Source organism: Bos indicus, chromosome 17 (genome assembly GCF_029378745.1).
Source record: "Bos indicus isolate NIAB-ARS_2022 breed Sahiwal x Tharparkar chromosome 17, NIAB-ARS_B.indTharparkar_mat_pri_1.0, whole genome shotgun sequence".
Classification (NCBI taxonomy): domain Eukaryota; kingdom Metazoa; phylum Chordata; class Mammalia; order Artiodactyla; family Bovidae; genus Bos; species Bos indicus.
The window spans coordinates 13,275,646-13,303,300 of NC_091776.1; the positions used below are offsets into that span (position 1 = coordinate 13,275,646).

Here is a 27,655-nt window from a genome sequence, read left to right on the forward strand (position 1 = left end):
AAAAGAAATGCAAAAAGGCAAAATGGTTGTCTGAGGAGGCCTTACAAATAGCTGTCAAAAGAAGGGAAGTGAAAGGCAAAGGGGAAAAGGAAAGATATACCCATTTGAATGGAGAGTTCCAAAGAATAACAAGGAGAGATAAGAAAGCCTTCCTTGGTGATCAGTGCTAAGAAATAGAGGAAAGCAATAGAATGGGAAAGATTAGATATCTCTTCAGGAAAATTAGAGATACCAAGGGGACATTTCACGCAAAGATGGGCTCGATAAAGGACAGAAATGGTGTGGACCTAACAGAAGCAGAAGATATTAAGAAGAAGTGGCAAGAATACACAGAAGAACTATACAAACAAGATCTTCATGACACAGATAATCACAATGGTGTGATCACTCATCTAGAGCCAGACATCCTGGAATCTGAAGTCAAGTGGGCCTTAGGAAGCATCACTACAAACAAAGCTAGTAGAAGTGATGGAATTCTAGTTGAGCTATTTCAAATCCTAAATGATGATGCTGCATTCAATATGCCAGCAAATTTGGAAAGCTCAGCAGTGGCCACAGGACTGGAAAAGGTCAGTTTTCATTCCAATCCCAAAGAAAGGCAATGCCAAAGAATGTTCAAACTACCGCACAGTTGCACTCATCTCACACGCTAGCAAAGTAATGCTCAAAATTCTCCAAACCAGGCTTCAACAGTACGTGAACTGTGAACTTCCAGATGTTCAAGCTGGATTTAGAAAAGGCCAACGAACCAGAGATCACATTGCCCACATCCATTGGATCATCGAAAAAGCAAGAGAGTTCCAGGAAAACATCTACTTCTGCTTTATTGACTCTGCCAAAGCCTTTGCCTGTCTGGATCACAATAAACTGTGGAAAATTCTGAAAGAGATGGAATACCAGACCACCTGACCTGCCTCCTGAGAAATCTTTATGCAGGGTCAAGAAGCAACATTTAGAACTGGACATGGAACAACAGACTGGTTCCAAATAGGAAAAGGAGTACGTCAAGGCTGTGTATTGTCACCCTGCTTATTTAACTTCTATGCAGAGTACATCATGAGAAATGCTGGGCTGGATGAAGCACCAGCTGGAATCAAGATTGCCAGGAGAAATATCAATCGCTTCAGATATGCAGACGACACCACCCTTATGGCAGAAAGTGAAGAAGAACTAAAGAGCCTCTTGATGATAGTGAAAGAGCAGAGTGAAAAAGTTGGCTTAAAACTCAACATTCAGAAAACTAAGATCATGGCTTCCGGTCCCATCACTTCATGGCAAATAGATGGGGAAATAATGGAAACAGTAACAAACTATTGTTTTGGGGTTCCAAAATCACTGCAGATGGTGACTGTAGCCATGAATTCAAAAGACACTTGCTCCTTGGAAGAAAAGTTATGACCAACCTAGACAGCATATTAAAAAGCAGAGACATTATTTTGTCAACAAAGGTCTGTCTAGTCAAAGCTATGGTTTTTCCAGTAGTCATGTATGGATGTGAGAGTTGTACTATAAAGAAAGCTGAGTGCTGAAGAATGGATGCTTTTGAACTGTGGTGTTGGAGAAGACTCTTGAGAGTCCCTGGGACCGCAAGGAGATCCAACCAGTCCATCCTAAAGGAGATCAGTCCTAAATATTCATTGGAAGGACTGATGCTGAAGCTGAAACTCCAATACTTTGGCCACCTGATGCAAGGGACTGAGTAATTAGAAGAGACCCTGATGCTGGGAAAGATTGAAGGGCAGGAGGAGAAGGGGACGACAGAAGCGACTGAACTGAGCTGTATCACTTTCCTCCTCTAGTCCATCAATATTGCTAAGTTTACCCTACTAAATATATGCAAAATCCACGGTATCCTATTTTGATGCCAAAATGAGAACTTAAAGCTATGTAGAGTATATTTATTTTCTAAAATATTATCTTTCAGAAAGGAAAAGCATTGATATTTTCTTGCTTGTCCCTAAAAAACGGTCTTCTGTTGGCTCTGGACTTCATTGTTTGGAATGTCAGTTGTTAGTTTGTGCACTCGTATGTCACAGTAAAAATATTCTCTTGCTTTTTCTTTTAACCCCTATTATTTCATTTTTGTTGAAGAAAATTATTAACCTATATTCATGATTGGTGTGATAAATTGATGAAAAAATTGGTCTCAATTCTCTATCCCTTTTTGTAATGATACCCTTTGCAATATGGTTTTATAACATCTTACTTCAGTCCCCTGAATCTGGGATGGTTTTGTGACTTGCTTTGATCAAAAGAATGAAGCAGTAGCAACAGTTATGAAATTAGGCCTTCATTATTTCAACTCTCTCTTGGACACCTGTCTCCACTATGAGAATAAGTCCAAGCAGCTTGCCTGAGGATGATAAACTGTATGAAATGGGCCCGAGGTGTACTTGCCTCTAAGAGCCAGCGCCCAGAAGCATAAGCGACACCCATCATTGACCTACGGCTCACCAGAGTGGTAGAGGGGAACCCATGTAAGACTAGAGAAATCACTCAGCTGAATCCAGCCTAAACTGTCATCAAAGAAGTTTCAGGTAAATTGTGTGGTCTTAAGCTATTACTTTTAGGTTGGTGTGTTACACAGTCGGTAATAGCTAACTGATGCAACATGGAGGCCTATGAATGCTCTGGAGTTGTGTTAAAATTTGGTGTGTATTTTTGTTTTTATAGGAAGAACTTTTAGCATTTAGCAGTTCTCAGACAGCTGTGGTCCAGAAATGTTTTATAAATCATTGCCTTCCTTACTGATTTAGTGATAGACTTAATCACATTCACCTATTACATGAAACTATTTGGATTCTGATGAAGACAACTTTTCATTAGAGTGGGAATAAAAACAACAAACAAGCAAAAAGTGAAAAGAAACATTTCATGAGTAGAGGTGTGCATGCCCATGCACACTTTTGTCAGTTGAACTGGAAATCTTTGGATCTTTTCTCTAGGTAATATATCTTTGATATCATTGATTGTGTAGTACTGAAGTCTTTTGTGCATTCCTTATAATTAAACGCTAGAGATATATAATTAGATTAAAAGATGAATTTCAAATGCTAATTCTCTGCTTAATCAGATTGCCACTGCAGATTACATTTGTTACATAAATTCTTTGATGAATTTGCTATTAAAATACCTTCATAACTGATGGTGTAGGATGCCCTTTCATCCCTTGCCACTTGGATCCTCATTCTGAGCTGATCCCCTCCTACTTTACAGAAAGAAGGCAAATCATCAGAAGGTACCTTTGTCAACTCTCGGATAGGACAGCAATCATGTGAAGTCAATAAAACTCGTGACATAATGACCTGTTGCTTAGTTAATAAAGCTCATGGAAGCTTTAGCAATTGTCCAATTGTTTTAACATTGAAAAGCTAATTTTTTAAATTTTATTTTACTGGATTCCTGTCCTGAAGGTTAAGGAGTATTATATTATTTTCTAACTAATGTCTGTGTTGTCCTTGGTGGGCTGATGAGGCCAACGCACAGGCTCTGCTTGAATGCGGAGCATTTGCTCTGCACTTATCTACCATGTGCCAAACCTTGAGAGCCGTGCATTTCCCTCAAACTCAGATCTTCTGGCTCATTGTCAGTCAAGTCATGCCAGAGCTGCTAGCCAACAAAAGCATATAGGGAAAATAAATTTGTCATAGGAAAAGTACAGAAAAGTGATCACTTTCGGGCAAGACTACAGTAAGAACACTGTTAGGCTGCATTGCACTAATGTTAAAAACAAAATGCCTTGCCAAATATCTTAAAAAAAATTTTTGTTTTTGGTGTGTGTCAATTAAAGTGCAAGTGTTTGGATACTTTGAGCATAGAATTAGACCCAAATTCAATTATCCACAGTAAACCATAGATATTGGCAAGAATTATTTATTCAGGAACGAAGATGGTTTTGTTTTAAACCCTTCCCCCACACGCAAGCCAATGTGCTTTCACTAGCCAGTGCCCAGGTGTGAGTAGTGGAGGGGTGGGGGAGGGGCGGGGGGATGGCTTGTATTTCAGTAACGCATAGCAGGTGTAACGGTGGTCTCAGAGAAACACCTCCTTTCTTTACACAGAATAACAGGTCATTTTATTGAGAAAAGAGCTGCGTTTTCTCCAGCACTTACACCTTCAAGCTTCAAATTCAGCCACATGGAGAGGATTTCCAGTGACTACAGAAGGGCTGCTCTAAACGCCTAGTGGCTGGGAATGGAGGTTTCTATCAGTGCTGTGTCTCTCCTCTAAGGGAAAGCACAGTAGTCAAAGTTTTGTTCCCTTCTTTTTGGCTCTGAAATACTTGGAAAAGCATTAACAAAGATAAAAAGAAGGTTTCCCTGGTGGCTCAGACGGTAAAGAATCTGCCTGCAATGCAGGAGACTAGGGTTTGACCCCTGGGTTGGGAAGATCCCCTGGAGAACAGAATGGCAACCCACTCCAGGATTCTTACCTGGAGAATCCTATGGACAAAGGAGCCTGGCGGGCTACCGTCCATGGGGTCGCAACAATAGCACTTTTAAAATTATTTTCATTTTTGGCCACGCTGTGTGGCATGTGGGATCTTAGTTCCTTGACCAGGAATGAAACCCATGCCCCCTGCATTGGCAGTGTGGAGTCTTAACCACTGGATTGCCAGGAAAAGTACCCTGATTCTACGAGATTGTATCACCCAACACGTTGAACGGAATAGGAAGAGAAATCTGAGGGGCCCTTCACATGCCATATTTGCCACAAAATATGTTTTGTACATTGCTCTGACAGGAACTTGACATTTGGTGGGTTCATATATTGATGCCGTGAGGGCCTGGCACCAGAATTTTCTCAGTGGGCAAAGTAGGTGCTTGCTACCCAGTGAAAAGGGGAATAAACCACACATAAAATCTATACAGCATGCAGCAGTTATAGAGGGTCCCTTTATTCCTTCCAGATTCCTCAAGTCACGTGTTCTTTGGTTCCATCTGCATCCTTTCTTTTCTTCAGCAAGGTGGCCGTCAGTGTCAATTTCCGCTAGATATTATCTGTATAAACATTTCAGATCTGCAAGATGGGTGATACACACTGTGTTTTGCCCTGACCCACATGGCTCCTTAAGGAAGGCTGTGTTTATTACATATCATCTTCAGAAGATGAACATGATTTAGGGACTGCTGTTGTGCTTGTCCTGGGAGGTACGTGTTGGAATGAAAAAATCCCACACAAAGAGATTAGGCACAAGTTGAGCACTGAAGTTGCATGCTCTGCTTCCTTTCATTTTTTTCTTTTTAAGAAAATGTTCTCAGATTTTCCTCTTGCATCAACTCAAGATAGTCTTCTGAGCAACTTAACATTTTTCAGCTGCCTCCACCCTCTGTTTTTGGATTGGTTTTGTTTTTGAACTCTTGTGGCCACTTAGTTATTTACTAATGGTTGAAGAAGTGTCATAAAGCAGCAATGTTACTTGCTAGATATTCATAAATACTGACACACACACAAAATATATACACACATCCACTCATGTATAAATTGATCTCTGAATGGATTCTAAGCTAGCAGGGAGAGAATATACAATTGATCTCATGGAGCTAAACTTGTTTGGATAATTTTTTCTTATAGCAAAAAGAACTTTAAAAAAAGATTCTGCAATAGATGAACCTTAAAAATTTTTTTTCTTAAAAGTATTTTGTGTCATACAGACATGCTCAACTATTTTAAAATTTTACTTAATCTGTTTCAACTTAGGCTTTTCAGAAACTTTAGGGCTCAACTTTTTCCTTAGTTTGTATGATGATTATCTACAGCTTAGAAGCAAGAATTCAGGCAACGATGGAGTCCCCGAAACAAACTTGGTTCTCTGAATTGTCATCACTGACTTTCTGAACTTGGTCTGAAATCAGGGATATAAAAATGTTAGTATTTAGGAAAAGTTAGGGGATCATATGGTTGTAATTCGAGCTATACATTAAATGCCATAGAATTTTATAGTTAAAAGAATTCTATGGTGAATATGTTTGTGTGTGTGTGTGTGTGTGTGTGTGTGTGTGTATATATACATGAAAAAAGTGAAAAGTGAAAGTGTTAGTCACTCAGTCTGTCAGACTCTTTAAGACCCCCATGGACTATAGCCTGCCAGGCTCCTCTGTCCATGAATTCTCCAGGCAAGAATACTGAAGTTGGTAGCCATTCCCTTCTCTAGGGGATCTTTCTGACCCAGGGATCAAACCCAAGTCACCTGCATTGCAGGCAGATTGTTTACCATCTGAGCCACCAGGGAAGCCTGGTGTAAAGAACTGTCTTGGAGTCTATTGGAGTCTATTTTGGATACAAATCCAGACCTTCATCTTTCTGGCTGAGGTGATGCCCTTCTCTTTTGCAGATTCCCAGTTTCTTAAAAGTAGTTTGTGTCATACAGACATGCTCAACTATTTTAAAATTTTACTTAATCTGTTTCAACTTAGGCTTTTCAGAAACTTTAGGGCTCAACTTTTTCCTTAGTTCGTATGATGATTATCTACAGCTTAGAAGCAAGAATGCAGGCAGTACTGGAGTCCCCCTAAACAAACTTGGTTCTCTGAATTGTCATCACTGACTTTCTGAACTTGGTAGTATTATCTATATCATGAGTTCCATTTTATTACTTACAATGCATACAATCCTCTAACATGACTTCTGAAATTTTACACTAAAGTTCCCTCAGTGGTACCTGACCATGAACTCTGAATTCATCTGTCCTGAGAAAGTCCAGCCCAAACTGGTCCAAATCATATTCAAATTTTCTTTGAATACTTTACCTCCAATATTAATTAATGTTTATACTACGATTCATAACAAGTCCTTGCTTACTTTAATGTAAAATGTTTAAAATGACTTCCCATTGTGTAAATTTGATGCATTAGGAAGAGGTGCCAGGTTCATTCCAGCATGCCCGGCATGGCTCTAAGACAGTAAAGAGGATTCACATTTTTATCCCTTCATTCGTTGACATATTTAGCAAGTAGTTTCCTTTTTTTTTTTTTTTTTTCTTTTGAGTGCTTCCTCTGTGTTCAGCACTGTGCAAGGTACTGAAAGAAGAGAGATTCTTTCTTTAATGATTTAGTAATCTAGTGCTGGGGGAATGGGGGAATAAACATGAAAACAAATATAATAAAGTCTATCAAGGCTATGATTGAATTGTGTACAGTTTACACAGTTGGGAGTTTGGAGATGTTTCAATCTTGGAGTCCTTGGTGGTACAGTAGGAGGGGAAAGGCGTAAGATGAGAGATAGGCAGAAGCTAGATTGTATTGGGCTTCATCTGGCATATTTCAGCACAGGGTTTGTCTCACAGATAGGAATCCCCAAAGAGTTTTAGGTGTGGGGCTGATGTGATCAGTTTCATAGCAAAGCGGGTAATGAATGGAAGAAAGCAAGACTTGAGGAGAGTAATGGTACAAAGAGTCTGGTACAAAGTGATGACAGCTTGAACTAAAGCCGTAAAATGGAGATAAAGATATCAGACTTCCCTGGAGGTCCAGTGGTTAGGGCTCCGTGCTTCCACTACAGGGGCACTGGTTCGATCCCTGGTAGAGGAAGATCTCACGTGCCAGGTGGCAAAAATAAAAAGAGGAAGGGCCATATGTGGGACATGTTACAGAGCTAGAATCGACAGAACTGGGTCATCAATGTGATGTGGGAGGTGAAGAGAGAAAATAAGAGTTTAGAATGATTCTGGGGTTTTGGTGGGGGTTGGCAAATAGTGCCTTAACTTAACACAAGAGGAAGATCATTTTTGTTTATCTGCTGGTCTATCCTGGGTGTTTGCCTTTGCCAACACAAATGGTACACCTTGTTCCATCACAAGAGCCTGCACTGGGGCAGCAGGAAGTGTGGATTTTGAGACAAAGAATGGGCGTCTTCCTCAGTGACTGAAGTACCCAGTGATCTCTAAGTTCTGCTACCTCTGCTCTTGGCCAGCCTCCCATTGAGGCCCTCAGATGGATACTCTGCCCAAACATTTCCAATTCCAGCCTCTGCTAACCCAATGCCAAACTTTTTAAATTCAGTATCATGGCCATTTCCTTCCCTGTCTAGGCAAATAATTATCGTGAAGCCAAACAATCTCTAAAGTGACAGCGACTAATGCCACTGCTAGGCTGTCTGGCCACACTCCTGTAAATGCAGCTGAGAAGGAAACTATGAACCAAACCAGGTTGCTTTTACTCATGGCTCAGCAGGAGAATTAGCTGCATGTTTGCATCTTCCTCGTATTCCCCAAGTCTTAGAGACCATATGGAACCCCCCAGTGAGCACCAAGTATTCAGTGGTCTTGATACTGACTAGGGTCCTTGGCCATCCCCAATCCATAGAAATTCACTAGAGGCCAGATGAATGATTCAAGCAAGGCTTTATTGGGGCCCCTGTGCCAGCTGCAGGAGAGAGTGAAAATAAGTAACGTGTTCCCTTGCTTGCTCTCCAGCAGGGTAGGGGCAGCGAGCTCATTCCTTATATGGGGTGAGGGTAGGGGTGTGACCAGAGGTTGGTCTGGAGAGGTGGCTTAGGTGGTTTGCCCACCTCTTTTGTGATGTTCAGTTCAGGGGGGCATGTGCAGTACCCTACTTTTGCTCCTAACACCCAGTGTTTTGCTCCTAGCTCTTCAGAAATGGCAGAAATGGTTTTTTATTTTATTTTTTGTCATTTTGTATCTTTTGGTACAGGACTGCCCCAGTGCATGCACACATTTATTTTTAGTCCCATATGGTTTCTTTGAATTTTGTATCTCAAGGAGAGGTGTGTCTAAGTGCAAGGTTTGCAGTACTGCAGCAAAGGGTCCCACCCAGGTCTCAGGCCTGTCTCAGTCTGTCAGAGATGAGGAACTCTGCATGAAAACATCCTCCAATCTGAAAGGCACTGCTAGCAAAGCTGCCCAATCTGGGCCCAAGAGGGGGAAATTATTTTCCTGGTTAAGTGTCAGGTCAGTTTATTTCTCTCCCTCGGTTCTTGTCTCAGTGCAACAAAAATTTGGAACAACGGACTAAAAGGGTTTAAAACAGCAGACAAGTTACAGCTTAAGTAGACAAATTTTTTATTAAACAGACACTCCCAAGATACAGGAGCAGGCCAACCCACAAGGAATCGTCATAACAATCCCTCTTGACTTTACCCTTTTCATACTTCCTGTCTCTTCCTTTTGGATGTGCCCTGGGTGGGCTTCTCGTTTTGGTGGCTTTTTCTTGGTGCAGAGCACAGGCTGTAGGTGCCTGGACTCCATAGCTGTGGCTTGTGAGCTCTAGAGAGTAGGCTCAGTAGTTGTGGCACATGGGCTTAGTTGCTCCACGGCATTGAAGGATCTTCCTGAACCAGGGGTCAAACCCATGTTCCCTGCGGTGGCAGGTGGATTCTTATCCACTGTAGCACCAGAGAAGTCCCCCTACCTTGCGTCTTGTAGCTTCTGGAGATGGCTGGCTTTCCTTGGCACTCCTTGACTGTGGCCTCATCCCTTTAGTCTTTACCAGCAGGCAATGGCACCCCACTCCAGTACTCTTGCCTGGAAAATCCCATGGACAGAGGAGTCTGGTAGGCTGCAGTCCATGGGGTCGCTAAGAGTCGGACATGACTGAGCAACTTCACTTTCACTTTTCACTTTCATGCATTGGAGAAGGAAATGGCAACCCACTCCAGTGTTCTTGCCTGGAGAATCCCAGGGATGGGGGAGTCTGGTGGGCTGCCATCCATGGGGTCGCACAGAGTCAGACATGACTGAAGCAACTTAGCAGCAGCAGCAGCAGCAGCAGCATCTTCACATCACTATCTCCTCTATGCGTTTGTGTCTTCTCCTCTTCTGTTTGTTACACATCCTACAAGGACACTTGTTATTGAATTTCAGGGCACCTTGGATCATCCAGAATGATCTCCTTGTCTCAAGATCCTAACCTAATTAGATCTTTAAAGACCCCCCCCCCTTTTTTTTTTTCAAATAAGATAACATGTACACTTCCACAGAGTAGGACATGAAATTTCTTTTTAGGTGACTGTCATACAGCCGACTACAGAAGGGGTCGAGAATAGAGGTAGGAGGAAGTGTCCGAAAATAGGATACAAAGAGACTGGAGGAAGGAAGTGAAATAAGGATGTGTAGAAATTGGAGTGGGTGGTCAGAACCCAAAGAATTCTCACCTAGCAGCCTCAGATGTCTGAGGGTGAAGCAGCAGACAGGGTCATATGTTCAGAGGACCCGCAGTAGGGATAGGCCGGAAGATAGGAGAGAAGTGAAATATTCTAAAATGACATGATGTGGGAGGAAACGTTGACAAAGAACAGATGAAGGACAAAGGGGCGAAAGAGGGTGAGAAGTGGGGGATGATACATTCGTGGATCTTACACTTGTAGACTTGACCATATCTTTATGCACATTTTGTTATATTTTTCATCAAGAGGGTGCAGTGAAACAAAACAATTAGAGCATCAAAAAAAGAAAAGCAGGGCTTTCTAGTAGCTCAGTGGTAAAGAATCCACCTGCCAATGCAGGAGACACGGGTTCAATCCCTGATGGGGGAAGATTCTATGTGCTGCGGAGCAACTAAGCCCATGTGCCACAACAACTGAGCCTGAGCTCTAGAGCTCACGAGTCACAACTACTGAGCCCCCGTGCCCTGGAGCCCGTGCTCCCCAAGAGAAGCAATGGCAACGAGAAGCCTGCGCACCACAACTAAAGGGTAACCCCGCTCTCCACAATTAGAGGAAAATCCACGCAGCAATGAAGACCCAGCACAGCCCCAAAATAAATACACAAATACAATTATTTTTTAAAAATTTATAAAGGAAAAGCAAAACAAATGCCCATGAAAATGAAGCAGCAGCCTGCTAACTTCATCTAGACCAGCCCAGCAAATCCACTGCTTTCTCACCGTGAAACCTAGGGCAACACCGGTGGCTAAGGCACAGCCAGGATTAATGTGGGAGAGAAGGGAATGAAAGCCTTCAGTCATTGGGAGCTCCATGGGGAGCAGGGCAAATTGAGCTGCATTTTCTTTGGCTTCTGATCTAAAGTTTCTCTAGAAAAGGCTTTTCGAGGAAATGAGAGAAATGCCAAGAAGGGGAGTGTGCTAACTGTGGGGTAGATAAGCCTCTGAACTGAACATACTGTACTTGTCCAAATGATCAAACCATAGGAACAAACTTCAGTCTGTAACTTTAGCCTTATTATCATTTTAAAAAATTAACAGGGGGCTATTTACTGGGCACCAGCCATGCGTTGGCCTCCATATTGCCCTGAGTCCCTATTTTGGTGGAAATAGTGCCAGCATTTATATAAATGACTCCAAGCAAGTTCTGATCTTGAGTCTTCCCACAGTATACTATTAAACCCATGTCCAAATGTCTAGACTTTCATATGATCAGAAGAAAGGATCAGACATTTTTTCTGGCCTGTTTATAAGTCCATGACTTTAAATGGAATCTTGATACTTGGATTAATGGAACAGAGATTAGAAATGAACAAGAGTTTGTTGTCTGAGTCCACGATATTCATTTCTTGGTCCCTCAAGTTGAAAGCTGAAATGATGTGGATTTCAGTACATTGTAGTTGCTAGATTTCACATTCTGTGTTTGTGTCCTCTAGGCACTAGGAGCCTTATAGTAGTACTTCTCAAACTTTATTTTTTTTCATAATTTTAGTAATAGCTAATATTTATTGAACACTTACTCTGTGACAAGGTCTTTACTCTTGTCTTTATAGCAACTTAAGATGTAGACATTTTTACATTATCCTTATTTTTTTTAAACGCGCTTCTCCGGTAGCGCAGTATTCTTGGGCTTCTCTGGTGACTCAGAGGGTAAAGAATCCGCCTGCAGTGTGGGAGACCTGGGTTCGATCCCTGGGTTGGGAAGATCCCCTGGAGTAGGGAACGGCTACCCACTCTAGTAGTCTTGCCTGGAGAATTCCATGGATGGAGGAGCCTGGCAAGCACCCTGATGCTGGGAAAGATTGAAGGCAAGAGGAGAAGGGGATGACAGAGGGTGAGGAGGTTGGATGGCACCACTGACTCAATGGCCATGAGTCTAAGCAAGCTCTGGGAGATGGTGAAGGAGAGGGAAACCTGACGTGCTGCAGTCCATGGGGTCACAAAGAGTCGGACATGCCAGAGCGACTTTCACACACAAGTATTTAAGAACATTTTTGCCCTCTTTTTATTTTGGGCTGTACTGGGTGTTAGTTGTGTGTGCAGGATCTTGGTTGCAGCGCACAGGCTTCTCTCGAACTATGGCATGAGGGCCCCAGGGCCTGGGTTCAGTAGTTGTAGCACAGACAGTTGCCCCTTGACAGCATGTGGGATTTTAGTTCCCCGAGCAGAAATCAAACCGGAACCCCCTGCAGTGGAAGGTGGGTTCTTAACCTCGGACCCACCAGAGAAGTCCCTATCATCCTTATTTTATTGGGACAGAAGGATTAAACAATATGCCCAAAGTTGCCATTTTTAAAGGTTGAAATCCATATTCAAACCTGGACAATCTGATTCTGGAGCTAAGCAACTGCCTCTTCATTGCTGTTACTTTGCCTGGTTTGTCTCCATAACGTCCAATTCCTGTCCCGCCACTCTACAGTGTTGCATTCTTATAGTCACAAATAATCATCTAATCATCAGTTCTCAGTGTCCCCTTCTTGACTTCTCTATAATTTTCAGTGCAGTCTGTCTTGAAGCATTCTCTTCCCTTGATATCCGTAAATATTCTTGTTTTTCTTCTGCCCTTTTCAACACCTCTATCTCCTTTTTGGACTGTCTTGCATTTTTCCCTCTAAGGGAGGGTTTGTCTCAAGCCTTCAAATCTGGGCCCCCATCTACATATAGTACTTTAATCTCCTTTAGGAATAAAAGATCCTTAAAGGAAATTCTCTCAACAAAACCCCTTTTACACTAGTAGAGCGACATACTGTAACTTCCACTCCAGGCCCAGCCCGGGGTTAGTGCTTCTCAAACTTTAATGTGCTTACGAATCTCCCGGGAATCTTGTTAGAATGTGGATTCTGTAGGATTGGGGATGGGCCTGAGATTTTTGCATTTCAAACAGGCTCCCAGATGACTGATGCTACTGGTCCAAGGGATATATTTTGAGAAGCAAGATGTTAGACTATTTTTAAAAAATATTTATTTATTTACTTGGCTGTGCTTGGTCTTAGTTGTAGCACTCAGGGTCTTTGATCTTTGTTACAGTATATGGGATCTTTAGTTGCAGCATGTGGGACCTAATTCCCTGACGAGGGATTGAACCCGGGCCCCCTGCATTGGGAGCACAGAGTCTTAACCACTGGACCACCAGTAAAGTCCCCAGACTATTTAAAAAACTTGTAGAATACTTGCACATTGATCCAAAAGTTTGTGGATTTGTAAATATAGGGTCCGAAAAAATCATGTATAATAATAAGCTGGAAATGTTTCCCTTATCTTTTGAGAAGATTCACAATTTTTTAGACTCTCAGTGTCTTCATATTGACCATAAATCCACTTGGTTTTCTCTATGGTGAGTACCTAGCAATTAAAAGGAGCCCAAGTATCTACTGTAAAGATAGTGAGAAAGTTCTTAGTTTTGAGGTTGATGGGTTCCAAAAGTACATCCCCAAGAATGTATAGGACTTTTCTTTTTTCTTTTTCTTCTTAATATTAAACCTCATGAAGAAACGAGACAATCTCTTGAGAAGATGGAGCTTTTTGTTTTTATAATCAAGATTTCAGTTGTAGTGTTGGAGGCACTTTTACTAAGATTAATTAAGCTATTTGCAGAGTTAGCTATCGGAGAGGATTGTATTGGTTCCTTATTCAGCATCCATGTTCTTCCTTCTTTTCTATCAAAGTGCAATTTTGTGAAAGTATTACCCGGATACCATGGAGCTACATGTTTGGGGATAACTGATGCCTCCCCAGCTCCAACAGTGAGTCTAGTCCACTGAAGGGTAATCCCATTCCTTTGGCCAGTGGTGACTCAGAAATGAGATATAGAAGCTCCCAGGGGAGCCTCTTGGACACATTTTCTTACTCCTAGGAGAGATCCACAGGACAGAAAAGTCTGTCATCTGTAATTTGAGGACGCAAGCTCTGAAACTGCCAAAATCATCTTGCAACCAGCTTGAGAATAAAGCTAACAACAGTGGAGAGATGGAGTGAACTGATAATATCATTAGCCACTGACTTAACCAATCTCACAACCCTCCTGACTTCTGGGCCTTTTAATATGTGAACTAATTTCTATTCTGTAGTATTCTGCCTAGTCTGGTTTGAGATCTCTGTCACTAATAATTGAAAACATCCTTCTTTTTTTTTTTATCTTCACACCAAATAAAGTTGAGAAGGACAAGGCCTGGGGAGCACACATGTCTACATAACTTGCTCTTTGAATCCTCAAGAGGATCACAGTGCAGCTCGAATACATAACGATCTTATTAAAGCTATAGAAACTCAGTTTGGTGACACTGAAATAACCAAGCACAGTGATTCTCATCTGCTTGATGAATAGATGAATTTCTTGAATGTTAACAAAGTTTTCCCCCAAAAGATATTATTTAAAAAATAAATTTTCACATTACACTGATAAATCTGAGAACCAAGCAGCTTTTTAAAACATTGATTTATTTACTTTTATTTTCCATTTTACGTACTTTGTGTGGCTCCTGATGAGTGGCCCTAGATTATTCATGACTGCTTCTACTGTGCGGAGGTATATTTTAAGAAAAACAAGTCACCAGCCACTCTTTCTGCACTTTGAACACACACATCGCTAGAGTGGATACTGTTCAAATGTGAAAAATTAGAACTCACGTTGCAGTTCAGGCCGCTGCAATGCTTTGACACTGGCTTCTCCCAAAAGTAAATAGTCTGAGTTTGTTGATCATTTGTTGTTAAAACTCCATTTGTGAGTGTTGTGAAACATGAAATAATCTGTACATTTGCAGCACTGAGAATGATGCTGTGTGAAGCAAAGTGGCTGAAGAATGACTTCTTTATAATAGCATATGGCAAATCTCTCTAATGAGAGGCAGTTTACTGGACAGGCCTACACGTGGTCCTTGACAGCAGGTGTCTGGAGAAAATCCTGTGAACATTTTCAAGTATACTGTTACTGGCAATTGGCAAGAAAAGGGGGAAGAGCTGAATGTGGAGGATCGAACCAGAAAGGGGAAGAAAATGCAAAACGATAATGAAAGAGAGGGGAAAAAAAGAAAACCTAAACTCCCCAGCTCACCAGCTTGTTTCTGCATTAAGGAAGCACATAAATAACTCCATTAGAGGGCACTAAACATGACATATTACCTCCATGGAAGAGAAAGGTCTTATTGTGCCCGCACCACTAAGTTACCTAAGGCTCCTTTCTCAATAGAGAATGGATGCAAGTGACCAGCTCATGTCAGTGGGGAGTTTAATTAAACCACTCAACGCTGGTCTGCAGCAGCTGAGAATGAAATTTATTGGGGGAAAATATTCATTTGGACAAGTTTTACATGAGGGTTTTGCATCCCATGCTTAATGTCAAATGCAGGGCTGTCACTCATAATTGTGTTCTTGTGCGCTTGAACAAAGGCGCCTGGTCCAGGAGGTGAGTGGGGGCTGCCGTCAAAGCCACGTTGCACTTGCCAAGCCGGAACCCTGGCTGAGCGCTGCGTTTGCCGGGAGCCAGGGGTGCATTTTTTTTCATCCCACAAAGGTACTTTCTTCAGTGAAGCCATGGGCTCTCCCACAGGGGCATCTTTTACTAATTCGCCAGATGGGAATGAGGGACTTTTTTTTTTTTTTTTTAATGGTGCTTTTTCTAATTGGTCCACCTTGAGAAGACACCTTTCTTCCTTCTTTGGCACAAAGGCACATATAAACGAACAGCTGCCCTGTTCAAGAAAGCTGAGTCTGCCCCCCAGATTGGACCCTAGGGAAAGACTAACATAGAGGGCGATGGGCATGTGGCTGCTGATGTGTAGGTAGGTTACGTTTGTACTTTGAGAACTCTTATTTTGGAAGGGTGGCCATGGGCTTGCTCTGTGCATGCCCTTCCAGGAACTGGCCTAGTCTGCTGATGAAAGTTAATCAGTTGCAGGAAGAAGGAATAGGCTTATGTCCCTGAAATGTGGACTCTATAATCTTACCTTTCCGTTGCCACTGAGTGTCCGCCTGGTCTGGTTGTCTTAGGAATGCAAAATGCGCAGAGTTGATGGGGAACAGTTTTTCTTTTATTCCATACAACATATTACACTTTATGGATGACTAGAGAAGAAGAGAAAACAAAGCAATCAAGAGCAAAAGGAAGGACTTCCCTGGTAGCCCAGTGGCTGAGGTTCTGTCCTCCTGCTGCAGAGGGCCCGTGTTCGATTTCTGGTTAGGGAACTAGATTGCATATGCCGCGACTAAGAGCTGGTGTAGCCAAATAAGTAAATACATAAGCATTCTTCTCCTTATCACAATGTTAGTGATGATTTTTTTTTATAACTCTTTCATTAATTCTTTTGCTTTGAGAAAAGGCACAGTTCTCAAAAATTCTATTCTTTACCAATGTGGTCAATTTTATTATTTAATATTTCTCCAATTACTTAGTCTCCTTTCCTTATGAGAAGATTGTACATTTTTACCCTGCATTTCCCACTGGTTACAAAGTATTCTTCCAGGCTTCCCTGGTGTCACAGTGGGTAAGAATCCGCCTGCCAATACAGGGGATACGGGCTCGATCCCTGGTCCCAGAAAATTCCACACATGGAGAAGCAACTAAGCCCCTGAGCCACAACTACTGAAATCCAAGAGCCAAGAGCCCATGCTCCACAATAAGAGAAGCCACGGCAATGAGAAGCTGGAGCCCCACAACAAAGAGTAGCCCCCAGTCTGCAGCTAGAGAAAGCCCACACAAAGCAACAAAGACCCCATGCAGCCAAAAAAAATTAATTAATTAAAAAAAAAAGAAGTATTCTTCCTTGTCCCATTGGTATTGGGTTTGGCCATGTGGCTTACTTTGGCCAATCATATCTGAGCAGATGTGCTCAGATATAAATAGTTGGCATTTATATTTACAACTCAGTCTTACCTATGCCACCGATTTACTTCCCTTTGCCACTGAGGATGACATATCCTTTATAAGGGCTGCTTCCCTAGCCTGAATCTGAGAATGAGAAGTCCTGTGGAGCAGACGCGCAACCTACCTGCAGCCTACATGTAACACTAGTGCCCAAAAAAAGCCTTTATTTGATACATCACAGAGATTTGATGGATCATTTGTTATTATAGCAAAGCTGTCCTAACGAAAATCTTACAAGAAGTGGCATTGGCTTTTGGTCAGTATATGGCAAGAAAACTTTAATTAAAGATGGGGGAGAATGGCAATCTACTGGATTGGCCAAAATGTTCTTTTGGGCTTTTCTGTCACATCATATGGAAAAACCTGAACGAATTGATTGGCCTACCCAATATGATATGGAATGGTGATTATTTGGTGTATTGTCCATCCACGATCATTTGAAGACAGAAATACACTGAATGTACCCATGACTTTCGGTTAAGATGTTGTAAAACAGAATGTCCCTGAAGTGCCGTAATTACTATTAGATAGATTAGATTAGGCAAGTAACTGGAAAGTAGTGAACTCAGAAAAGAATTATGTAAGCTGGGATGAGAGGGAAAAGAGAATTTAGAAGTGTTGAGATTTGCAGGGTTGAAATATATAACCATTTCTTCCATCAACCAGTAAAAGATAAAATTTAGAAATGCTTTGCGGAGAAGGCAATGGCACCCCACTCCAGTACTCTTGCCTAGAAAATCCCATGGACAGAGGAGCCTGGTAGGCTGCAGTCCATGGGGTCGCTAAGAGTCGGACACAACTGAGCGACTTCACTTTCACTTTTCACTTTCATGCATTGGAGAAGGAAATGGCAACCCACTCCAGTGTTCTTGCCTGGAGAATCCTAGGGACGGGGGAGCCTGGTGGGCTGCCGTCTATGGGGTCGCACAGAGTCGGGCACGACTGAAGTGACCTAGCAGCAGCAGCAGAAATGCTCTGAGTTCTGGGAGTAACAGCAGTCAGTTACAACTTAATCTTGGTCAAAGGTCATGATGACCACATCCCTTGTTAAAATCTCTAAATATATTATGGCATCCCCTTCCTGCAAAGAAATTGTCTCAACTGGACAGAGTGGATCAGAGAAAAGAGAGAAGGGCAGGCCTATCTGATAAAAGACCAACAATCTTGAACTACCTATAAGGGAAGGCGCAGAGGACTGTCTTGAAAAAAAACCGTGGGTGTGGCACAGGGCTCTAACTGGAATCAAATAGGTATAAAGCCAAGAGTATTTTGTGTATGTGCGGTGTGAGGGGGGGGGGGGGGGGGAGAGATCAAGAGATCGTCAAAAGAGCTACCAGCTTGAATTAGAAGAAAAAAAGAAAAGACTGTTCAAAACATAAAAGCAAACCTTTGGGTCCCTGAATATCTACAGGCAGAAAGCAGGCTGAGAAGGATGCTGACAAAGACCCTCAGCAGCCCTCTTTTTGACTAGTTCCCCTTCCCACCTCCACTCTATCGAGAATTCCTCCCATTTCTGGGAGGAATCCCCCTCAGTATCTGGGTCAAACAATCCCTCGTCTCCCACCCTTGATATCTGATCACCCTGGCTTGCCTTCAGCAAGAACCATGTTACCTTGTTTTCGCAAGTACCTCTCGCCTTGATGTCTTCCTCTTAGTAATTTTCCACCCACTGACCCCCTCATTCTGCTTATTGACCGTAAATCCCTACTTGTGCTTGCTATCTGCAAACTGAGCCCAATTTCTCTCCCCTATTTCAGGAGTCTCGACATCAGGAGTCTCAGCAACAATCGAAGTGGTCCTGAATAAAGTCTTCTTCACCGTTTCAGCAAGTGTCCTTAGCAGTGCTCGGCCACAAAGGAGGGGATACTGTCCAGTGGCCTCTGCAGATGAGGTCGGGGAGGATAATAACAAAAGAAGGTCCTCTGGGAGGGCAGAGGCAAGAGCCATGGAGAGAATGACTTGTAGGAAGTAGAACTAGTGCTGGATCCAGGAGCACTTCCTCTCCACTGAGGAGGAGGCCTTTGCAACATTTTGCCCGGAGGTTAGCATTGTTATCGGTAAGTGACCAGTACGTATCTCCCTTTCTTTCTGAAGGGTGTTTCTTACTGTTATCATGTTTCTGAGATACTACTGTGTCTTGTGTTTGTAACTTCTGGTTTAGTCCGTGTCTCTGAACAGAGACTAGACCTACCCAGATATGGAATAGAGACAATTAGGAGAGCCTGGACTTTGGAGCGTGATTGGATGGAATTGCGCACATGTGCGGAGGATGAGCGCAACTCTCCATGATCCAGAGGGTGGACTAAGGTAGCCTGTGGCATTGTCCCCTCTCTAATTACTCTCCCTTTTCCTTAAAGAAGATGATTCGTTCATCCTCACTCATTGCCATGTGATTTGCAGGAACCCTCCCCATCCTCCCTGCCACCATAGGAAGGGTGTACTTTGTGGAAAGAAGCAAAGACCACCCAAAGGAGAACAAACAGAGGCTATTTATTCAGAGGCTGTTGCATAGCAAGGCAGTCAGCCTCCATCACTTGCCTTTGGCAGAGAGTCAAAGGCAGGCAAGGGAGCAGGAGAGCTATTTTACAGTGAAAGAAAAGGAAGGCTTCAGGTATACTGATTGAGGTTGTTGGCATGGAGACCCTGGAGGCAGGCTCGCTGGAAACGGGGAATGTTGTGTGATTGGTTTGGGAGGATATTTGGCTTCTCTGGTCAATCCTGAGTTGGAAGCAGGGGCAAAAAAATCTGGCAGTCATTGACCAAGCGCTGACCATGTGGAGCTGACTGCTACAGATGTTGTGGTTTGGCTTCCTGGGCCAGTTGCTGCCGAGGTTGGAGGTCAGGGTTTTATTGCGTAGGTCTGGCCATTATCCACTTGTGTGTTCAGTCTCCACTTTATCTCATTGACATTGAGCTTAGCAACGGGAATTCTTCAGCCAATAGGATGTGAGTGGGCATCCTCTACGTCATGTTTGAGCAGAAGGCTTGAGAGCCCTTGTGTGTTTTATTCTGAACTTCTTTCCCTTCTGCTGTGAGGCTGGCATTTCTGATGTAAGGGGCTGCTTCTTTAATCTGGGTTCCCGAATGTGAAGACACGTGGAGCAGGGCCATTGCCTACCCTCTGCTAAAAACACAGCTGCGGTGGACCTGGAGTTCCCGAGAAATGTCAATGAAAAAATAAACCATTGTTTTGAAAGCTATTATCAATTGAGTTTCTTTCTTTTTTTTCGGTCGAGTTGCACAGCTTGTGGAGTCTTAGTTCCCCAACCAGGGATCGAACCCTGTGCCCCCTGCAGTGGAAGCACAGAGTCCTAACCACTGGACCACCAGGGAATTCCTGAGGTTCCTTGTTTAAGCAAAGAAGCTAACTAATGCAGTCATCCTAGATCAGAGAGACTCTGATGGTTCCAGAGCCTAAATAAAGAGTTAAAGGCATGTTTTTTTGCATATTAAGAAACAGAATATCTGCACCAATGAATAATCATAATAAAGATATTGATAACAGCAGCTACCGTCTATGTAAAGTAAGCTTGTTTGAAGACACTCAGTCGTGTCTGACTCTGTGACCCTCTGTCCATGGAATTCTCCAGGCAAAGATATTGGAGTGGGTAGCCATTCCCTTCTCCAAAGGATCTTCCCGACCCAGGTCTCCTGCATTGCAGGAAGACTTTTTACCATCTGACCCACCAGGGAAGCCCACCATCTATACTTAGTCATTTAAAAATTTTTCATGTAGTTCATGAAAAAAAAGTCATTTACCAGAAATTCTCTTAAGAATCTGTCTTTCCAGAATAATACTCAAGTGACTGGCAAGGTGAGACAGTGGGAGGATGTAGGTGGGACAGAACTCCTCTGAACAAGTAGAGGGGTGGTTTTTTAGGTTGTCGTTGAACCAGAGAAAAAAGGAGACAAAGACAAGAGGGAGATAGGAGGTGGAACCGGTGAGGTGGGAAACCCTGGGGCTCAGGGTGCTCTATTAGCCCTTCCCTCTAAATCTCAAATACATTTGTGAAACTGATGCAATGTCTGGGTCAGAAAACTTGGTGAACCTGCAAGGGCCTGAGGCTTCCCTCCAGATTGATATGCTGAAGTTGCCTGATGGGTATAGAGATACCAAAGTAGAGATTACTATGGCCATGGGACATTACAGGAAGTTATAGAAAGGGATTTTAATGGTCACAGGCTGAAGAGTTGGACCAAATTTAACTAAATTTCTTAAGTCTTAGAGGGCTGCTGTTGGTAGAGAAATGGTGTTAACCAAAGCCTACAAGTAAATACTATTCCCATTTCACCAATGAGGAAACTGAGACCCGTAACAGTGGCATAACTTGCCTTGAATCATGCAGTGAGAGATTTGAATAGATGGGATGAAAGTCTGATAGGAATTCTTTTAAGGCTGTGCTCTTTATTCTGTTATTCTGATTCCATGTGAAATGTAAATCTTGATGATACATTGGTAGCCTCTCAGGAAAATTTTAATAAAGGTAATTATTTAGGGTAATTTTTACTAAAAGTTTTCCTTTCTTAATGAAATTTTAGTATTGTGCCTACTTGGCTGTATTCAACACCCCTTTTAAAAACCACAAATTGTTCATGTCACTCCTGGCTTAAAACCCCGTGGAGGTGAAGGATCAAGTCCAAATCCCTTCGTGGGGCCCCCATGTCCAGGCTGACCTGGGCTACCAGGCCCCCCGCTCAGCTCACACCACACTCTGCCTCTGTCTGAGTTCCAGCTGCAGTGGCTTCCTCAAAGGCACCACTGTACTCTTGCATTTACCCTTTTCCTAGAAGGTTCTTTTCACTAATCCCACACTCTTCTCAAAAAAGAAGGGAAAAAAAAGACTTCCATGGAACTAAACCCTACTCATCTTTCAGGTTTCAGTTTAAAATATTTCTCTTCAGTGTAACCTTTTCTAACTCCCTGTCCATTCCCTCCAGATTAGGTCATGTCCTTTTGTTAAGTATTCTTATAGCTCTTTGTGGTGGTGCTTTAGTCGCTAAGTTGTGCCCATGTTTTTGCAACCCCATGGACTCTAGCCCGCCAGGCTCCTCTGTCCATGGAATTTTCCAGGCAAGAATACTGGAGTGGGTTGCCATTTCCTTCTCCTTTATAGCCCTTGCCCTTCTCCTTTATAAGTACTTACCTTTGGTTGTCACTATCAATATAAACCCCTATGATCATTAGCTTAATGAGAGGCAGTAGGGTTATCCTGTTTAAAAGAGATGAGGCCATATCGCCTAGATTCAAGCCTCGGTTGTGGGACTTATTAGCAGGGAGGGCCTGGCCCTGCTGTGTAAGCTCTGTGTCTTCTTTTCCTCTTCTGAATAATGGACATGAGATAATAGTACCTACTTCTGGGAAATCACTGTTCCTCTCCCGTCTCAAACAGATCACTTTTTAATCTGATTCTATTTATTTGTCTTAATTGAAGGATAATTGCTTTACAGAATTTTGTTGTTTTCTGCCAAATATCAGCATGAGTCAGCCATAGGGATACAGATGTCCCCTCTCTCTTGAACCTCCCTCCCATGTCCCTCCCCATCTCACCCCTCTAGGTTGTTACAGACTCCCCATTTGAGTTCTCTGAGTCACACAGCAAATTTCCATTGGCTATCTATTTTACATATGGTAATGTAAGTTTCCATGTTATTCTCTCCATACATCTCACCCTCTCCTTCCTCTAGCAACCCCCACCCTGCCCACCCTGTATCTATAAGTCTGTTCTCTATGTCAAAATAGATCACTTTTGATGTGTGGGATTTTTCTCCCCATAACAGAACAACTCAGGGACTTCCCTGGTGTTGAGGGGCAAAGACTCCATGCTCCCAATGTGGGGGCCTGGGGATCAATCCCTGGTCAGGGAACTAGATCCCACATGACACAGCTAAGAGTTCTCATGCTACAACTAAAGCTCTCACATGACACAGCTGAGATCTGGCATAGCCAAATAAATAATAAAAATAAATACTGAAAAAAATTAAAAAGCAATGCAACTCAATTTTCAGGTGAAATCTACTGGATGTCCCACAACTTAACTCAATTATGACTCTGCCCAGAGTTTGCACAAACTTCACAGGTTAAGGGCTCAGTCCAGCTAGACCATCTCTATTTCAGACACCAGTCACAGTTGGTGGGTCCCCAGCATACCTACAACTTTTGTCTGAATTGGCTACAAATCCGGGGTTTCCATAATCCCCTCCTCAGGCTTAACTATATGCTACAATGGCTCACAAAACTCCAGTAAACATATACTTGGGTTTTCCAGGTGGTGCTAGTGGAAAAGAACCAATCTGCCAATACAGGAGACTTAGAGACACCGGTTTTATCCTTGGGTCAGGAAGATCCCCTGGAGAAGGAAATGACAATCCACTCTAATATTCTTCCCTGGAGAATCCCATGGACAGAATTAGCCTGGTGGGCTACAGTCCACAGGGTTGCAAAGTGTTGGAAATGACTAAAGCAACTTAGCACACACGCATGCACCATTTTGTTACAAAAGAAACAGAGGAACGACCAGATGAAGAGGTCCATTGGTGAAGTCTAAAAGGGTCCTGAGTTCAGGAGCGTCTGTCCCTGTGGAGTTGCATTTAGCCAACCTGGAAGCTCATCAAATCTCTTCATTCAAGAGTTTTTGCAGGGCCTTAATTCCCAGCCCTGCTCCACCCACTACTTCTTAAAAAGGTTGGTGACTGGGGCTGACCATTATCTCTTAGTCTTTCTGGTGACCAACCCCGCTGTGAAGCCGTGTAACATAAACTCAGATGTGACCCTTCTTCATATGGATGTTATGAGCGCTAATTGAGTCAGTTCTATGGAGTGCTTTGTTGTTGTTGTTGTTTTAACAGTTTTTTAAAAAATATCTTGGCCCAATTTATTTACTTATATTTTTTTTGAATTTTTTAAACTTTTTGAGCACTTGGCATATGGGATCTTAGTTGCCTGACCAGGGATTAAACCCAAGCCCCTGTAGGAGAATCATGGAATCTCAAGCACTGGACTGGTAGGGAAGTTCTTCTATGGAGGGCTTTGTATGAATCTTCAATTTAAATGAGAAACAGACTTACTCTTACAATAGTTTCCTTGGAGGTAAAGCAAATCAAAAGATAAATGATATATACAAGTGCACATACATCTTTCAGGACTGAAGGAAATTAGTATACTCAGAGATAAACAGATTGAAAATGTCATTTTGTAATATGGCTTTTTATTGGAGGTAGAATGGTATGGTTGTGAAAACTAAGTTTAAAAAAATGAGTTTCAGTATCCTCTGATCTACTTGATGAATGATGTGTAATTATTGCTTGTTAACCAGTATGAACGAAAGTTATTTAAGTTGAAGGTCAAAAACTTAATATAATAAATTTAGTCAGGGGAAAACATATTGACAGAATCTAAAAGACAGCGTTTATTTGTTAAATAGTCAGTCATGTGATACTTTATAATTTCTCTCATTTCTGTAGTCGACAAATATAGCTTCTTGTGTATTAGAATAGCCAAAACAATTTTTGAGAACATCCTGTGAAACTTACCCTACCAGATATCAAGGCTTATAAAAATTAAGACAATGTGTTGCTGCTACAAATACAGAAAAGTAAGCAATCAAAAGCTAGAGGACCCAGAAAGAGTCCTGCGAGTATATAGAATCCTGGAATAGGACAGAAGTAGTATAACAGTTTGGAGAAGGCAATGGCACCCCACTCCAGTACTCTTGCCTGGAAAATCCCATGGATGGAGGATCCTGGTGGGCTGCAGTCCATGGGGTCGCTAAGAGTCAGACACGACTGAAGAACTTAGCAGCAGCAGCAGCAGCATAACAATTAGTGCAGTAAGAATGAACCACTTAACAGACAGTTCCAGAATAATCAGTTATCCACATGCAAAACATAAAATCACATTTCTGTCTCATAGATCCACAAAAGTAAATTCCAGACCAGTTACAGAGGTAAGAATGAAAAAGTTCAAGACCTTAAAAGAACACATAGAAAAATATCTTTATGACATGTAAAAAAAGATTTCTTAGATAAGACAAAAGCATGAACAATGAAGGAAAAGCTTAATACATTTAATGTGAAACTTTGTTGTCTAGCAAAAAATAACTTCAGTAAAATGAAAAGGCATGCCAGTAGATAGAAGGTATTTGCCATAGCCAAGATTTAGTAGCCATACTATATAAAGAACTCACATAAATCAATAAAGAAATAAGCAATTCAACACAAAAATGAGCAGATTCACTGAATTTGTTCCCTGTGGACTATAGCCTGCCAGACTCCTCTGTCCATGGGATTCTCCAGGCAAGAATACTGGAGTGGGTTGCCGTGCCCTCTTCCAAGGGATCTGCTTGACCCAGGGATCGCCTGTGTCTCCTGCATGGGCAGGCGGGTTCTTTAACTAGCACCACCTGGGAAGCCCAGTAATATCTTTCTCCAGAACTGAGGGACAACCTTATACGGTTTAAACTGGTAATATATGCTGCTGCTGCTAAGTCACTTGAGTCGTGTCCGACTGTGCGACCCCAGAGACGGCAGCCCACAAGGCTCCCCCATCCCTGGGATTCTCCAGGCAAGAACACTGGAGTGGGTTGCCATTTCCTTCTCCAATGCATGAAAGTGAAAAGTGAAAGTGAAGTTGCTCAGTTGTGTCTGACTCCTAGCGACTGCATGGACTGCAGCCTACCAGGCTCCTCTGTCCATGGGATTTTCCAGGCAAGAGTACTGGAGTGGGGTTGCCATTGCCTTCTCCCTAGGTAATATCTAGTACAGTTTAAAATGTATGCAGTTATCCCTCAGTTATGGGGGAGACTAATTCCAGGACCCAGCAGATACCAAAATCTGTGGCCACTCAAGTCCCTTATATAAAATGACATAGCATTTGCACCAAACCTTTGCACATCCTCCTATATACTTTAAATCACCTCTGGATTACTTGTAATACCCAATGCAGTGTAAATAGTTGTTAATACAGAGCTAGAGCTACGTAAGTAGTTGCTGGTGTGTGACAAATTCAACTTTTGCTTTTTGGAACTTTCTGGAACGGAGGGGTGATATTTTCAATCTGCGGTTATTTGAATGCACAGATGTGGAGCCCATGGATATGGAGGGCTGACTGTATATACCATGACCCAGTTAGTGGACTCCTGGGTATATACTGTGGAGAAACTGACATGTGTATGCTCTGTATCAATCAGGTTCATTTTCAAGGAACAGAATCCAGTCTAACTATAAAGCAGACAGGTGTTTATTAGAAGTTATTTAATGGCTTTAGAATTTTCAAGAAGGCTAAAAACTCTAGGCTGGGCTTTCAGAAATGACTCCCCCAAATCATGGAATTGGGCCAGCAAAGAAGCTGCCACCTCATCTACGGTCAAGACACCTCTGGCTCCAGAATCTTGTCGCTGCTGTCAGAGTCAATAAGTTGTCACAGGATGTAACTGTCATACTCAGGAAATCATCACAGTCAGAAAGTTACTGCTATTGCTGCTGGATCCAGATCAATGCCATGTCTGCTGTGATCCACCCAACAGAACAGATATGTTGCCCTGGCTCTCGACACCTGCAAAGCTCATGACTGGCCCCTGGGATGGGGCCAGCACACATGGCATGATCATGCTTGCCAGCAGAGAATACCGAGCACAGGAAGGCAGGCTCTGCTTCCCTTTTGTGTCCCAAATCTTGAGTTCATCTGATTGGCAGAATGTGAATTAATTGTACATAATCACTAATTTCTGTGATTCTTCTTAGAGATGTTGTATTACCTTTGGTTTGCTATTGTGGAAAGAACTAGTAGTTCTGGAAGTTTCCATTTGGCTTTTCTGCCATATATAATGGACTTCCCTGGTGGCTCAGATGGTTAAAAAATCCACCTGTAATGCAGGAGGCTTGGGTTCAGTCCCTGGGCCAGGAAGATCTCCTGGAGAAGGGAATGTCTACCCACTCCAGTATTTTTGCCCGGAGAATTTCGTGGACAGAAGAGTCTGACAGGCTGCAGTCCATGGGGTTGCAAAGAGTCAGACATGACGTAGTGACTAACACACTTTTTTCTCCATATATAATAGCCATAACTCCGGAAGTCAGAAAGCTATGTGAGGATTCTTCTAGTTGTTGCTGTTTTTTTTTTCAAGTCTGCATACAAGTATGGAGGTATAACCACAAGATGTGTTCAAGAACACACTGGGCTCAGTGTGAGATCAACTTGGATCAAAATTCCATGTATCGCTTGACCACAGGAAGTCCCCCTTCTTAATAGTTGACCACAGGAGCAATGCTGGACCTCAAGGATTAGCATTCACTTAGAGTCAGAGCCCAATAAGTCTTTAGATAAAGAGCTAGATAGTTCCCTTTTCCCGGGGCACAATTATGATAGTAAATATCAACAGGTCTTTGGGGGCAGCCTAGCTTACGGCCATGTCTCAGCTCTCAGCTTTCTTCTTCAGGTGATCCTGGCTTCCTCATTCATGGGACTCTTGTTCTCAGATCTTGGAACTGGGCCGGCACCTGTGGTTCTCTGTCATTTCGATTCAAGCCAGGCCTCCATTTATCAGTCAAAGAGGCTTTGGGACTTTGTTGAGTGGTATGGAGAATAGAGCAAACTGTTCTATCATCAAACCCTTGCTTTCTATGTAATGAGTCTATTCCTTTATCTCTAGTTGTTACCTTCTGCTACATGGTTTTTCTACTCAGG

The 27,655-nt window shown here is 42.5% G+C and overlaps 1 protein-coding gene and 1 non-coding gene across 2 annotated transcripts in view; one reads left to right on the forward strand and one right to left on the reverse strand.

Annotated features, from left to right (window-relative positions):
- The window catches only part of ANAPC10 (anaphase promoting complex subunit 10), a 168,799-nt gene extending 148,622 nt beyond the window's left edge, over positions 1-20,177 (forward strand). The window contains exon 5 of the mRNA XM_070769049.1: positions 18,735-20,177. Coding sequence (XP_070625150.1) covers positions 18,735-18,779 — 45 coding nt within the window. The 3' untranslated portion in view covers positions 18,780-20,177. The remainder of the gene's footprint in view (positions 1-18,734) is intronic.
- A 59-nt stretch (positions 20,178-20,236) lies between these two features.
- Positions 20,237-20,310, reverse strand: TRNAG-UCC (transfer RNA glycine (anticodon UCC)). Its single transcript has one exon. It is a non-coding gene; the product is annotated as a tRNA-Gly (tRNA).
- Positions 20,311-27,655: the final 7,345 nt, after the last annotated feature.